General features: G+C 41.6%; 1 protein-coding gene and 1 long non-coding RNA gene across 3 annotated transcripts in view; one reads left to right on the top strand and one right to left on the bottom strand.

Annotated features, from left to right (window-relative positions):
• The window catches only part of LOC140679954 (uncharacterized), a 6016-nt gene extending 2722 nt beyond the window's left edge, over positions 1-3294 (bottom strand). The window contains exons 1-2 of the long non-coding RNA XR_012051240.1: positions 3114-3294; positions 2915-3016 (exon numbers count right to left, since the gene is read on the bottom strand). This is a non-coding gene — a long non-coding RNA (uncharacterized lncRNA). The remainder of the gene's footprint in view (positions 1-2914; positions 3017-3113) is intronic.
• The window catches only part of fhip1aa (FHF complex subunit HOOK interacting protein 1Aa), a 79425-nt gene that overhangs the window by 41201 nt on the left and 21875 nt on the right, over positions 1-16349 (top strand). For both annotated transcript variants that reach the window (XM_061923009.2, XM_061923008.2), the window contains exon 3: positions 5594-6265. In XM_061923009.2, the coding sequence (XP_061778993.2) occupies positions 5594-6265 (672 nt within the window). The remainder of the gene's footprint in view (positions 1-5593; positions 6266-16349) is intronic.

The raw sequence follows: 16349 nt of genomic DNA, 5'->3' as shown, positions 1-16349 counted from the left end.
ATTAAATTTTATCTTAGAGCACATCCGCATCCCTATTCACCGAGGCAACCCCGGGAAATGTATATAATTCGGCATTATTTCGGCCAGTCGGCTTATATGATCAGAGCCGATCGGTTTACGTTCACGCGCAGGTATAACGCGGCGCGCTCCTGTCTCATCTGCTGGTGCGCGAGCCCGGTAATTAGACCGCTGTGTCAAATCAAGGAGGACAAAAGACGCCAGCGCAGAGTGGAAAAAGGTTTAGTTCATTACAGATAACCCAGAGTTGTGCCAAAAGTGTACCAAAACCAAAAGCTGAACGCACTTTAGTTCTCTTTGTGGGTGTGGCGCACCTGTTGCACTGGTGAGATGGGGGGTGCGGGGGAGTTGTGTGCATGTAGCGTGCTTAGTCTGGAGGCTAAATACACACAGTGTGTTATGTAACTGTTGTTTAGTGTTGATATTCTTTGCTTAGTTTGATAAATGTTGGAGCAGTTTGCTTCATCAGGAGGGTGAAGTCGCTCAATTTAAAGTGTTGGATTTAACTGTGTTGGATCATTGGCTGCTGGTGAGGGCATAGAAAAAGGGGGCATTTTTCTACCAGTAGACAGCGTTTAAGATTGAGTGTTTCACTGCTAAATTAATAATATATTTATATTGAATATGGATTTTAAATATGTATCTAAATAGGTGGTTAATTGGTTAGGTATTTATGTATTTGCATATTGGGTTTTCTGTTGCATTTATCTATTGTGTTTCTGGGTTTAAATGTATTTTATATGTATCTTGGTGCATTTATGTTGAGACAATTTATTTAAAATCTGTTTTAACTTAAAGGGAAAAGATGTGTCCATTTTCTTGCACTTGTTTAATGGTTAAGAGTTTGATTGCCTAATTAATAATTGTAAATTATGGGATTGATAATTGATTGATTTTTTACAGCATGTTAATCTTGTGGTGTTTTGTCCTTAAAGGTTTTTCACCTACTAAAGAAGCTAAAGGCTACTAAAGGCTACTAAAGACAGCTAATGACAGCTAAAGAAACTAAAGTCTACTAACACTGCTAAAGACTGCTAAAAAGACTAAAGAAGAAAAAAGAAGCAGTTTCTTCGTTGGAAAAACTGTTGCAAACTAAAGGAAAATAAAAGGAAAAAGTAACTACGGTCTGGTCTTTTGAGTGAAATCCAGAAGCCACATTCAGCATTGGTACATCCCTTCAAGTGTGGGATAAGCACAGCGAAAAAAGCAAAACACTTGACAGTTGTTGTATGCACACTGTGTCGAGCGGAAATGGCCTATCATAGCAGCACAACGGCTATGAACGAACATTTGAAAAGAAAACACCCGACAGCGTTCTTGCCATCACCATCAACAAGTCAATCGTCCGCGTGAGTATACGTTGTCATCATTACATAAAAACATGAATGTGTCATTTGTATCTGCGTTGTAAATTCATAAACTAAAACACTGTTTCGCTCTGAGAGGCGCGTTTGGCGTGCCTGTTCAGTGTTTACAAAGACGCGCTCCTCTTTAACGCTAACGTTAATTAGTTGTGCAAATACCTTTTACAACATTAACAGTTACATATACTATGTACAAACCAACAATTAACTTTCACATTAATCATACTATCATTGTTGTGTTATTAAGCAAAATAAGCAATACTTTTACTTTTGTTGAAATGTTTACACTGTTACAGAATATTTCGTTTTGCACTTTTTTGTATTGGATGTTTATCTTTATTTTTGCACATTTTAAAACAAAATAAGCAATACTTTTACTTTAGAAATGCTTATACTATTGCAGAATATTAAGATTTGCACTGGATGTTTACTTTTATATTTGCACATTAAAAAGCAAATAAGCTACTTTTAATTTTGTTAAATGTTAAAAGTTTTAAATGTTTACATTGTTACAGAATATTTTGTCATGTTGTTGTCAATGTTGACTGAGTGGCCATACTTTTTTTTTTTTTTTGTAAATAAAAGTCATGCCTTTTGAAAAAACTGGCCTACATTTATTTTTTCATCTTCATTTTAAATAAAAAAAATAATCGGTAAAAGGAAAAATAATCTATAGATTAATCGAAAAAATAATAATCTATAGATTAACCGATTAATCGAAAAAATAATCTATAGATTAATCGATAGAAAAATAATCGTTAGCTGCAGCCTTAATTCAAAGTCCTCATGTGTCCAGGGACGGAAAAAGATTTTGTGATGCTAAAAAAATATTGATTTAATCATAGTAGTATCGACTATATACGCTCTTGTACTTGGTATCATTACAGTGGATGTCAGGTGAGGATCCACCCATGGTATTTGTTTACTTTGTGAAGCCAGTGAGCTATTGTATCCTCCTACGGTGTGTAGTGAAGCATGTTTAGGTATTCCTCGTCCTGCAGTGATAATGATACTTGTAAGAAACTTACTTTGTCGCCATGGAGGCGAGGATTAGTGATTTAGAAGTACCGGTTGTTGTCAATGTTGACTGAGTGGCCATACTTTTTTTTTTTTTTGTAAATAAAAGTCATGCCTTTTGAAAAAACTGGCCTACATTTATTTTTTTCATCTTCATTTTAAATAAAAAAAATAATCGGTAAAAGGAAAAATAATCTATAGATTAATCGGAAAAAATAATCTATAGATTAACCGATTAATCGAAAAAATAATCGGTAAAAGGAAAAATAATCTATAGATTAATCGAAAAAAAAATCTATAGATTAACCGATTAATCGAAAAAAAAAAAAAATCTATAGATTAATCGATAGAAAAATAATCGTTAGCTGCAGCCTTACGTACAACCCTAGACTGTACATGAACACCTTTACACCAGTAGACTTCTAAACCTTGGCAGTACACAAGCCAAAAAGTGTCGTCACGTTAAAGAGGACACGAGGTCATCCGAAATAACAAACTATTCTCTGAAGGCTCACCTCCCAGCAGGTTCTTGTTTCCATCGACCCACATCCACGTTTGTTGCCAAAGCACAGGTGAACCAGTGGGAACGCTGACACCATGGTCACCAGTCTGGGTTTCTAAGGGAGGGAGAGCACACACAAAGCAGAGTGTCACTTTATCTGCTCTTCTATTCACTACACCAGTTATTGATACAACATGATTCATATTCCAAACCTTGGCAATGCAATTCAGATTAGGGGCCACAAAGTTCTCGGGATGCTAATTTTTGCTGGCCTGGGAAACCTCACTCCATTCTCTTTTGCACCATCTGCAATGAACACACTAATGACATCATCTTTGTTGTCATACCTCACTACTTGGTCCAACCTTAGCTGGATGGTAGTCATGTGCAGAGGTGGGTAGAGTAGCCAGAAATTGTACTCAAGTAAGAGTACTGTTACTTTAGAGATTTATTACTCAAGTAAAAGTAAGGAGTAGTCACCCAAATATTTACTTGAGTAAAAGTAAAAAGTATGTTGTGAAAAAACTACTCAAGTACTGAGTAACTGATGAGTAACATATACACACACATATACAGGTAAAAGCCAGTAAATTAGAATATTTTGATATAATCTCCATCTCCATAGAGCAGGTCAGCAGCAGGAAGCATGAAGTGCTCTAAAACTTGCTGGTAGACGGCTGCGTTGACCCTGGGTCTCAGGAAACAGAGTGGACCGACACCAGCAGATGACATGGCACCCCAAACCATCACTGATGGTGGAAACTTTACACTAGACTTCAGGCAACGTGGATCCTGTGCCTCTCCTGTCTTCCTCCAGACTCTGGGACCTCGATTTCCAAAGGAAATGCAAAATTTGCATGGTTGGGTGATGGTTTGGGGTGCCATGTCATCTGCTGGTGTCGGTCCACTCTGTTTCCTGAGATCCAGGGTCAACGCAGCTGTCTACCAGCAAGTTTTAGAGCACTTCATGCTTCCTGCTGCTGACCTGCTCTATGGAGATGGAGATTTCAAGTTCCAACAGGACTTGGCGCCTGCACACAGCGCAAAATCTACCCGTGCCTGGTTTACGGACCATGGTATTTCTGTTCTAAATTGGCCCGCCAACTCCCCTGACCTTAGCCCCATAGAAAATCTGTGGGGTATTGTGAAAAGGAAGATGCAGAATGCCAGACCCAAAAACGCAGAAGAGTTGAAGGCCACTATCAGAGCAACCTGGGCTCTCATAACACCTGAGCAGTGCCAGAAACTCATCGACTCCATGCCACGCCGCATTAACGCAGTAATTGAGGCAAAAGGAGCTCCAACCAAGTATTGAGTATTGTACATGCTCATATTTTTCATTTTCATACTTTTCAGTTGGCCAACATTTCTAAAAATCCCTTTTTTGTATTAGCCTTACACAATATTCTAATTTTGTGACACACGGAATTTTGGATTTTCATTTGTTGCCACTTCAAATCATCAAAATTAAATGAAATAAACATTTGAATGCATCAGTCTGTGTGCAATGAATAAATATAATGTACAAGTTACACCTTTTGAATGCAATTACTGAAATAAATCAAGTTTTTCAAAATATTCTAATTTACTGGCTTTTACACACACACATATATATATATATATATATACACACACACACACACACATATATATATACACATATATATATACATACATTGATATATACAGTATATAATTTATATTTATTTATTTAGCCGTTTTTGTTTACATGTTAAAGGTGTTTTAATGAATATACATGCATGTTTAACACATATAGATTCCTTTCTTTCATGAAGACAAGAATATAAGTTGGTGTATTACCTGATTCTGATGACTTGCATTGATTGTAATCAGACAGTAGTGATGATAACGTCCACGTTTTCAAATGGAGGAGAAAAAAAGTTCCTCCTTTCTGTCTAATACCACATGAAAGTGGTTGGTTTTTGGCTTCTTATTTGTCCAGCTTCCATATTCGTTTTTATACACTTTACAAGAAATACATTGGCGGCAAACTCCGTAGCTTGCTAGCTTGTTTGCGCTGGCTTTCGGAGACTCTTATTTTGAAAGCGCAGGCGCGATGGAGCGGCACTTTTATTGTGACGACAGGAACTGTGCAGTCAGTCTTTAGGCTTTTGACGGGATGTACGGTTGAAATAAAAAAGGGTCTTTTTTCCTTCACACTTTTGATTGATTGATTGGAACTTTTATTAGTAGATTGCACAGTACAGTGCATATTCCGTACGATTGACCACTAAATGGTAACACCCGAATACGTTTTTCAACTTGCTTAAGTCAGGTCATGTGACCGCCTGGCTCTGTTTGATTGGTCCAACGTCACCGGTGACTGCATCTGATTGGTGGAACGGCGTGAACGTCACCAGTGACTGTATTTGTTGAAACGCAGGCACTATGAAGGTCTGTCTGACAGACCAAAACAAACAAAGCGTGCATTAACAGATCGATACAAATTAGTAGCGAGTAGCGAGCTGAATGTAGATAAAAGTAGCGGAGTAAAAGTAGCGTTTCTTCTCTATAAATATACTCAAGTAAAAGTAAAAGTATGTTGCATTAAAACTACTCTTAGAAGTACAATTTATCCCAAAAGTTACTCAAGTAGATGTAATGGAGTAAATGTAGCGCGATACTACCCACCACTGGTCATGTGACATATTGTTCTCCCTCCTCCCAACAGGTGGTGAAGATCCTTGAAAAACACGAGCCCTCACGCGGCAGCGCGCCCGCCCTGTCCTCCCTGGCCGTCCTCAACCTCGGCGGCGGCCCCCGCTTCGGCCCCGTGCCGGGCGACGAGGCGAGCGCGGTGCAGAACTACGTGGAGCACATGCTCTTCCTGCTTATGGAAGAGGAGTGCGGTAAGGCCGGCGCCATGGGCCCCATCCTGGAGTTTGTGGTGATGGAGAACGTGATGGAGCGCCTGTTTGTGTGGAGCCTCCGCAGGGAGTTCACCGACGACATGAAGCTGGAGCAGCTGAAGATGTACGAGATGCTGGTGGGCCAGTCGCGCCAGCCCCTGCTGCATCACAAGCCCGTCCTCAGGCCGCTCATGATGCTGCTGTCGGCGTGCTCGGGCACGGCGGCGCCGCGGGTGGAGGCTCAGCTGGTGCTGCTGCTCCACCAGCTGTGCTGCGTTCTGGCCAAGGACCCCTCCATCCTGGAGCTCTTTTTCCACACCAGCAAGGACCAGGGAGCTGCCAACTTCCTCATCTTCTCCCTGCTCATCCCCTTCATCCACAAGGAGGGCACGGTGGGCCAGCAGGCCAGAGACGCCCTGCTGCTCATCATGTCCTTGTCGGCCGAGAACCTGCGAGTGGCCAAACACGTCGCGGAGAACACCTTCTTCTGTCCGGTCAGTCAACGCATGTTTACCGTATTTTTCGGACTATAAGTCGCAGTTTTTTTCATAGTTTGGCCGGGGGTGCAACTTATACTCAGGAGCGACCTATGTGTGAAATGATTAACAAATTACGGTAAAATATCAAATAATATTATTTAGCTCATTCACGTAAGAGACTAGACGTTAGAGATGCGCGGTTTGCGGGCACAACCGCGGAGTCCGCGGATTATCCGCGGATCGGGCGGATGAAATTTAAAAAAATTAGATTTTATCCGCGGGTCGGGTCGGGTCGGGTCGGGTCGGGTCGGGCGGTTGAAATAAAAAAAAATTAGATTTTAAATAGATTCAGGCGGGTGGCAGTTAAACCAATTGGTAAATATATATACATAGTTAAATGTTGTTACCCACATACGAAAAACGAGCAGGCACCTGCAGCATATGCCACAACAGAAGAAAAAAAAGAAAAAGAGATGGACACTTTTACCCTAACCCTAACCCTAGCCCCCGACGCCTCGCCGGGGTCCGGGACCGAGGCCCCTTCCCCCGAGAGGGCCCCACCGGGAGCCGTAGCTGAGGCGATCCGCGAGAAGGGCCCGACGCACGTCCAGGGTCACCACCGCGCCCACCGCACCGACACCCCGCCTCGTCCGCCTTCGCCGCGGCCGGCGTCACGCGCAGCAGGTAAGCAGCTTACCTGCCCGCCACCCCCGTGGCTTGGGGCTCGTAACAAGGGTCACTCCGCGCGCTCCGCCCGCGCAGCTTACCTGCCCGCCACCCCTGTTGCCGGGGGCGCGTAACAGGGGTCACTCCGCGCGCAGTGCGCTCACGAAAGGGGCGGGGCTCACCCTGGTTGATATAGACAGCAGCTAGGACGGTGGCCATGGACGTCGGAACCCGCTAAGGAGTGTGTAACAACCCACCTGCCGAATCAAATAGCCCTGAAAATGGATGGCGCTGGAGCGTCGGGCCCATACCCGGCCGTCGCCGGCAGCGAGACACGCTTGGAGGTGCGCTCTGCGCGGCTCCTATATGATTGCGCACTGGTGTGCGTCTGGGTCGTGACAGTGTGGCACGCGAATGTCTGTGCTGCATTGGATCAGTCTCCTTTCTTTAACAGGCAAAAGCTTTATAACCTCACTAATGCCTTGCATCGTCTATATTAGATATATAACAACGGGCGGGTGCGGGCGGATGGCGGGCGGATGCGGTTCTGATCAAATGTTACATCGGGTGGATGGCGGATGGTTGACGACTTTCTGATGCGGTTGCGGATGAAATAATTGCCTATCCGCGCATCTCTACTAGACGTATAAGATTTCATGGGATTTAGCGATTAGGAGTGACAGATTGTTTGGTAAACGTCAGTGACGTGCGGTGAGGTTGATGGCTGGTGAGGCACTGACTTCATCACAGTCAGATTTACAAACATATGAACCCTAAAGAGTATCTTATTCACCATTTGATTGGCAGCAGTTATGTTTAAAAGCTCATACCAGCATTCTTCCCTGCTTGGCACTCAGCATCAAGGCTTGGAATTGGGGGTTAAATCACCAAAAATGATTCCCACTGCTCCCCTCACCTCCCAGGGGGTGATTAAGGGGATGGGTCAAATGCAGAGGACAAATTTCATTACACCTAGTGTGTGTGTGACAATCATTGCTACTTTAACTTAACTTTAACTTTACACATACAAACTGTAGCACACAAAAAAGAACATTTAATAAAAAAGAACGTTAATATGGTCTTACCTTTACTTATAAATGAAGTCCATGCGCCGCTGTTGTGCTGGATTAATGCACCCCCTGACGGGAGTGTTATATCAACTAAAGCCCTCACTTCAACTTTCCACGTGCAAGATTGAATCTATTTAAAAAAGTGTAACCGAGGGTTTATAAATGTCGCCTATACTGTATGAAACTACAAAATAACAAACACGGAGGCTCCAGTTTACACGAGGACCACTTTATTTACCTTCTTTCAAAAACTTCCGCTCAACTCTAACGTGTCATCACTTCCGCTCTTAGCGCCTTCAAAATAAGAGCTCAAGGCATATACTGTATAACAGCGCATAACAGGAACTTAACATCACAAAGAGGAAAGCCCATAAAAATAGGTTACAAAAGTTATTTAATAAGAAGCCAAAAAGTGCAAAAACAATAATGTTGGTGTTGGAGGAGTTGTGAATTAGGTACACCTGCAGTCTGCAGGTGTACCTAATGTTGTGGCCCTGCAGTCATTCACAACTCCTCCAACACGAACATTATTGTTTTTGCACTTTTTGGCTTCTTATGAAATAACTTTTTTAAATAGATTCAATCTTGCACGTGGAAAGTGTAAGTGTGGGCTTTAGTTGATATAACGATTCTACGGCGGGGGTGCAGGAGGCGAGCCTCAGCCAGTGCGTCTTTTGCAGCCGTTTTATGATCGCTCAGCACAAGAAATACGTTACACACATACAGTTGTTGACAAAATACACTGTACATTATATACCTCAGCTAACTAAACTATGGAAATGTATAATATAGTTCATATAGCAATACAGTCTCACTGCACAGCAGGCCAGCAGTTAGCCGACTCATTGCGCAATCCATGTTGAGGCACTGAGTGACGTGCCTCAACTGGCTGCTGATCACCGCACCGTCTCTTCTCAGTATTTGAACGGCAAATGTGAAAATTCAGCGATTTTAAATAAAAATAATCTAAAACGGGTGAAGTTAAATGGAAAATAACTTTATAGTATAATCACTGGATACATATAACAATTTAATAAATAAAAAAAATCTTTTTACATTTTTTTTCTTTCCATGACTGCACGTCACTGGTAAACGTATAGCATGTTCTACAAACCCTGTTTCCATATGAGTTGGGAAATTGTGTTAGATGTAAATATAAACGGAATACATCCATCCATCCATCCATTTTCTACCGCTTATTCCCTTTGGGGTCGCGGGGGGCGCTGGAGCCTATCTCAGCTACAATTGGGCGGAAGGCGGGGTACACCCTAGACAAGTCGCCACCTCATCGCAGGGCCAACACAGATAGACAGACAACATTCACACTCACATCCACACACTAGGGCCAATTTAGTGTTGCCAATCAACTTATCCCCAGGTGCATGTCTTTGGAGGTGGGAGGAAGCCGGAGTACCCGGAGGGAACCCACGCAGTCACGGGGACGACATGCAAACTCCACACAGAAAGGTCCCGAGCCCGGGATTGAACCCAAGACTACTCGGGACCTTCGTATTGTGAGGCAGATGCACTAACCCCTCTGCCACCGTGAAGCCCAATGATTTGCAAATCCTTTTCAACCCATATTCAGTTGAATATGCTACAAAGACAACATATTTGATGTTCAAACTCATAAACATTTTTTTTTTTGGCAAATAATCATTAACTTTAGAATTTGATGCCAGCAACACGTGACAAAGAAGTTGGGAAAGGTGGCAATAAATACTGATAAAGTTGAGGAATGCTCATCAAACACTTATTTGGAACATCCCACAGGTGTGCAGGCTGATTGGGAACAGGTGGGTGCCATGATTGGGTATAAAAACAGCCTCCCAAAAAATGCTCAGTCTTTCACAAGAAAGGATGGGGCGAGGTACACCCCTTTGTCCACAACTGCGCGAGCAAATAGTCAAACAGTTTAAGAACAACGTTTCTCAAAGTGCAATTGCAAGACATTTAGGGATTTCAACATCTACGGTCTGTAATATCATCAAAAGGTTCAGAGAATCTGGAGAAATCACTCCACGTAAGCGGCATGGCCGGAAACCAACATCGAATGACCGTGACCTTCAACTGTATCAAAAACCGACATCAATCTCTAAAGGATATCACCACATGGGCTCAGGAACACTTCAGAAAACCACTGTCACTAAGTACAGTTGGTCGCTACATCTGTAAGTGCAAGTTAAAGCTCTACTATGCAAGGCGAAAGCCATTTATCAACAACACCCAGAAACACTGCCTGCTTCGCTGGGCCCGAGTTCATCTGAGCCTACTCAGTGGCCTAGTGGTTAGAGTGTCCGCCCTGAGATCGGTAGGTTGTGAGTTCAAATCCCGGCCGAGTCATACCAAAGACTATAAAGATGGGACCCATTACCTCCCTGCTTGGCACTCAGCATCAAGGGTTGGAATTGGGGGTTAAATCACCAAGATGATTCCCGGGCGCGGCCACCGCTGCTGCTCACTGCTCCCCTCACCTCCCAGGGGGTGATCAAGGGTGATGGGTCAAATGCAGAGAATAATCTCGCCACACCTAGTGTGTGTGTGACAATCATTGGTACTTTAACTTTAACTTTAACTTTATCTAAGATGGACTGAAGCAAAGTGGAAAAGTGTGCTGTGGTCTGACGAGTCAAATTGTTTTTGGAAACTGTGTCCTCCGGACAAAAGAGTAAAAGAACCATCCGGACTATTCTAGGCACAAAGTTCAAAAGCCAGCATGTGTGATGGTATGGGGGTGCATTAGTGCCCAAGGCATGGGTAACTTACACATCTGTGAAGGCACCATTAATGCTGAAAGATACATACAGGTTTTGGAACAACATATTTTGTCATACAAACAATGTCTTTTTCATGGACGCCCCTGCTTATATCAGTAAGACAATGTCAAGCCACATTCTGTCTCCCATTGAAAATGTGTGTGGCATTATGTACATTAATGTGCATTAATATGTACATTATCTACATGTAAAGCGACTTTGGGTACTTAGAAAAGCGCTATATAAATCCCAGTTATTATTATTATTATTATTATGAAGCCTAAAATACCACAACGGAGACCCCCGGACTGTTGAACAACTTAAGTAATCAAGCAAGAATGGGAAAGAATTCCACTTCAAAAATGTGTCTCCTCAGTTCCCAAACGTCTACTGAGTGTTGTTAAAAGAAAAGGCCATGTAACACAGTGGTAAAAATGCCCCTGTGACAACTTTTTTGCTATGTGTTGCTGCCATTAAATTCTAAGTTCATGATTATTTGCCAAAAACAAAAAAAGAAGTTTCTCAGTGTGAACATGAAATATCTTGTCTTTGCTGTCTATTCAATTGAATATAAGTTGAAAAGGATTTGCAAATTATTGTATTCTCTTTTTATTCACCATTTACACAACGTGACAACTTCACTGGTTTTGGGTTTTGTGTATATATATATATATATATATATATATATATATATATATATAAATATATATAAATTGTTGTGTTTTGGACCAGTTGTTGAATTCAAGTCACAAGTCGCTCCCAAGCTCTTTACGACACTTAAAGCTGATTAGAAAAACCACCAGAGACAGAATAGGTATTTTTGTAATATATTTGCAAAGCTTTGCATATATACATTGACACCAGTCCAGCATAGAACATTCAATCGCCCCGCTAAGATGGTCTGCCCTCCCGACAAAACCCTCTCCCCTCTTAAGTCTCTCTAGTCAAAACACATGCACATTATCTCTCTTTCTTACATTCCAAAGCTTCAAGGTTAACACACACAGTTTACTTGCAGACAAACAGAAAGAGAACAAATGGAAAAACACGAGCTGTTTTCAAATATGACTATGAATTACCGTATTTTCCGCACCATAAGGCGCCCTGGGTTATAAGCCGCGCCTTCAATGAACGGCATATTTCAAAACTTTGTCCACCTATAAGCCGCCCCGTGTTATAAGCCGCATCTAACTGCGCTAAAGGAATGTCAAAAAAACAGTCAGATAGGTCAGTCAAACTTTAATAATATATTAAAAACCAGCGTGATGTGGGCGCGCATGGAGTCGTATATCAACATGGACGGAGCTGCGTAAAAAAAGCCACCCGGCCTCTTCGCGTAAACTTAAACTTACCTTAACCACTCGCTCATCTTTTCTTCATCCATCCCTTCGAGTTAGCTTTTATGATGACGCCGGCTGGAAAGGTCTCTTTTGGCAAGGTCTTCCTTTTGAATATCACCATGGGTGGAAGTTTCTGGCCATTAGCATGGCAAGCTAGAACCACAGTGAAGGATGACTTCTCATTCCCTGTGGTGCGAATATTCACCGTACGTGCTCCCGTTGTATCCACAGTGCGGTTCACAGGAATATCAGTTGCTGTGAAATAGTAATCCGTGTGCGGATGGAGAGATTGCGTCTTTTCATGAACCGGATCCCGGTCGCTTAGTAGGAGCCATTTTGTGGTCTTTACAGATGTAAACACACAAAGGAAATGAAACGTACGGTGATATCCGCGCGCTTTTTCTTCTTCTACGCGGGCGGGTGGTTGCTTACAGTAGAAGAAGAAGCGCTTCCTGTTCTATGGGGGCGGGTGCTTACCTTGGCGGTTGCTTGCGTAGAAGAAGAAGCGCTTCCTGTTCTACCGGGAAAAAAGATGGCGGCTGTTTACCGTAGTTGCGAGATCGAAACTTTATGAAAATGAATCGTAATATTAATCCATATATAAAGCGCACCGGGTTATAAGGCGCACTGTCAGCTTTTGAGAAAATTTGTGGTTTTTAGGTGCGCCTTATAGTGCGGAAAATACGGTAAAAGAAGTAACACTTAAATTTGGATATATGTAAATATCTGCCTCCGACAATATCAAATAATAATATTTGAAAAAACTGATTGTAGCTGAGATAGGCTCCAGCGCCCCCCGCGACCCCAAAGGGAATAAGCAGTAGAAAATGGATGGATGGTTATTTTGTTGAAATGGACATTATGTAGTGCTGCTATTAACCAAAAACAAGCTCTGAGCGGAGGTAATTAAAACCTCTCCTGCTCTGAATGTTACACGTGTCTGGCCTTTATTGGATTATGTTAATCCCGTGTACATAATGGCATTTTAGCCTCAGTCTCAGACATATGCGTAGAAGAACGGAGGAGGAGGGAAAGCTTTTGACGTGATGCCATGTCTTAACAACAGGAACGAAATATTCAGGACACACGGATAAAGACCAATGAGGCTGTTTTTGTTTCTGCTCTCTAAATACAAAGAGAGGGGACAAATCTTATTAAAATGCCTTAATGGCCTTCATAAAAAGACTGTTTGCTTTGTTTGTAATTAATATTGAAGTTCAAATAGTGTATTTATTCTAGGGATGTCCCGATCCAGGTTTTTGCACTTCCGATCCGATACTGACCGATACCGATACTGACCGATACTGGCCTATCCGAGCATGTATTAAAGTTAAAAGTTATTTAGCCTACTTAGTTGTCAGAATCATGTTGAAAAGGGTTTTAGTACTCTTGATAACAACTAGCCAGCTGAATTAGGGGAGTTTGAATAATACACAATGGTTGGTAACAAGAAACTGACCTGTTTATTCACAAAATAGACAAAATTATACATGACAAACAGAAATGGCATCATTGAACTAGGGCTGGGCGATATGGCCTTTTTTTAATATTGCGATATTTTAAGGCCATATTGCGATACACGACATATATCTCGATATTTTGCCTTAGCCTTGAATGAACACTTGATGCATATAATCACAGCAGTATGATGATTCTATGTGTTTTGATTGATTGATTGAGACTTTTATTAGTAGGTTGCACAGTGAAGTACATATTCCGTACAATTGACCACTAAATGGTAACACCCCAATAAGTTTTTCCACTTGTTTAAGACGGGGTCCACTTAAATTGATTCATGATACAGATATATACTATCAGATATATACTATCATCATAATACAGTCATCACACAAGATAATCACATTGAATTATTTACATTATTTATAATCCAGGGTGTGGAGGGATGTAAGTGTCAAAAAGACAGCCAAAAGAGTTTGATATGAGAATAAATCTAAAGTTAAAATATAGGGTAGAAATGCACCCATTTGCAGGAAATGTAGTCTTGATTTTCAAAATGTTCTTTCAAGGCTTGCATGTCTACATTAAAACATTCTTCTTCATACTGCATTAATATATGCTACTTTTAAACTTTCATGCAGAGAAGGAAATCACAACTAAAAAAAATCACAATTTTTTTCATACGGTGTTGATGTGGAAATGTTTGCCTCGGCATTTTGATGGTGTGGACGTGTGGCACCGAATGGAGATAAGCGTCTCGACAGACGTCACAATATTTGAACAATGATGACGAAAACTGTTTTCTCTGTCGTGTCCGTGTGTCGAAAATTGTTATGCGCTTATTTTTTTATTTGATTTTGTGCGTGGCATAGATTTGCTATGCGCAGAGGACGCTTAAACAGTGCGCAATTGCACAGGCGAGCACCTTAGAGGGAGCGTTGCTCGCACGGCTGCGCTAGCATCACAGCTAACGTTAGCCATGCTGCTACCTCTCTGCTCGGGGAGGACGTAAACGTATGTGACGTATGACGTGACAGTATGTGACGTATGACGTGACAGTATGTGACGTATGGCGTGACAGTATGTGACGTATGACGTGACAGTATGTGACGTATGACGTGACAGTATGTGACGTATGACGTGACAGTATGTGACGTATGACGTGACAGTATGTGACGTATGACATGACAGTATGTGACGTGTGTAAGAAGGTGCACTTGCTGTCTGTGAGAGGGAGACACAGGAAAGAGTGAGAAGAGCCTGTCGTGTAATGCCAGCAGCTAAAAGCAACTGCGTGAGAGTCCACAGACCTGTGGATGTGTTGAAGGTGTGCTGGAAAATGCGGAACGGAAATTATAGGGAGCAGCAGAAAAGTGGAATGTACTATTTAAATCGGTGCGTTGGAAAACACGGAGCAGAGTTTTTTTTTTTTAACTGGATCTGGATCGGCATTTTCCCATGCCTTGCCGATACGCATTTTTTTGCAAATATCGGCGGCCGATCCGATCCAAATATCGGATCGGGACATCCCTAATTTATTCATTAATAATGTTGTATTGAGAGTAATACATATTTTTCCAAACAAAGCTGCCAACATGTTGTAGTGTAATTGTGTAATGCAGGTGTGTCAAACTCCTTTTTATTCAAGGCCACACTGCAGTTGTTACAGTATATATATATATATATATATATATATATATATATATATATATATATATATGTCTTAATAAGGTTATCCAAAAAATAGTGCTCGATACCGTAGTAGAGCGCAATATATGTATGTGTGGGAAAAAAAATCACAAGACTATTTCATCTCTACAGGCCTGTTTCATGAGGGGGGTTCCCTCAATCATCAGGAGATTTTAATGGGAGCATTCACATACCATGGTTTATATAGGGCACAGAGTGGGTGGGTACAGGCTGGCGTAGGGGCGTGGTGATTGGCTCATGTGTTACCTAGGAGGTGTTTCCGTCTGTGGCGGCATGCTGTTACAATTTCGCTGCGCTTGTTGAGGGATGACAGGTCTGGATGGTAAATAATAAACAGTTTCTCTTTCAAGCATAGGTTGCATCTTTTATTACCACTATTGTAAGGTGTGCTGGATGCAAGAATTTGCCATGTTATATATATATATATTATTCCGCAGGTTTTGGTTCCTGAAAGAAGCCACAATCACAAGGCTTCTTTCAGGAACCAAAACCTGCGGAATACCACAGAACTCAGCAAACACATTTGGGACCTCAAAGACAATAATGTTGAATATTCAATAACATGGCAAATTCTTGCATCCAGCACACCTTACAATAGTGGTAATAAAAGATGCAACCTATGCTTGAAAGAGAAACTGTTTATTATTTACCGTCCAGACCTGTCATCCCTCAACAAGCGCAGCGAAATTGTAACAGCATGCCGCCACAGACGGAAACACCTCCTAGGTAACACATGAGCCAATCACCACGCCCCTATGCCAGCCTGTACCTACCCACTCTGTGCCCTATATAAACCATGGTATGTGAATGCTCCCATTAAAATCTCCTGATGATTGAGGGAACCCCTCATGAAACAGGCCTGTAGAGATGAAATAGTCTTGTGATTTTTTCCCCACACACACACATATATATATATATATATATATATATATATATATATATATATATATATATATATATATATATATATATATATATATATATATATATGAATATTAATGTATTACACATTTTTTATACCTTTAATGTAAAAGAAAAAGATTTTCCGCCACAATTTTTACCGTAAAATCTACTGTGGTTTTTACAGCATAATTCTGTC

The sequence above is a fragment of the Nerophis lumbriciformis genome, linkage group LG27 (assembly GCF_033978685.3).
Source record: "Nerophis lumbriciformis linkage group LG27, RoL_Nlum_v2.1, whole genome shotgun sequence".
In the NCBI taxonomy this organism is placed as follows: Eukaryota; Metazoa; Chordata; class Actinopteri; order Syngnathiformes; family Syngnathidae; genus Nerophis; species Nerophis lumbriciformis.
This window is presented reverse-complemented; position numbering and strand designations above follow the sequence as displayed.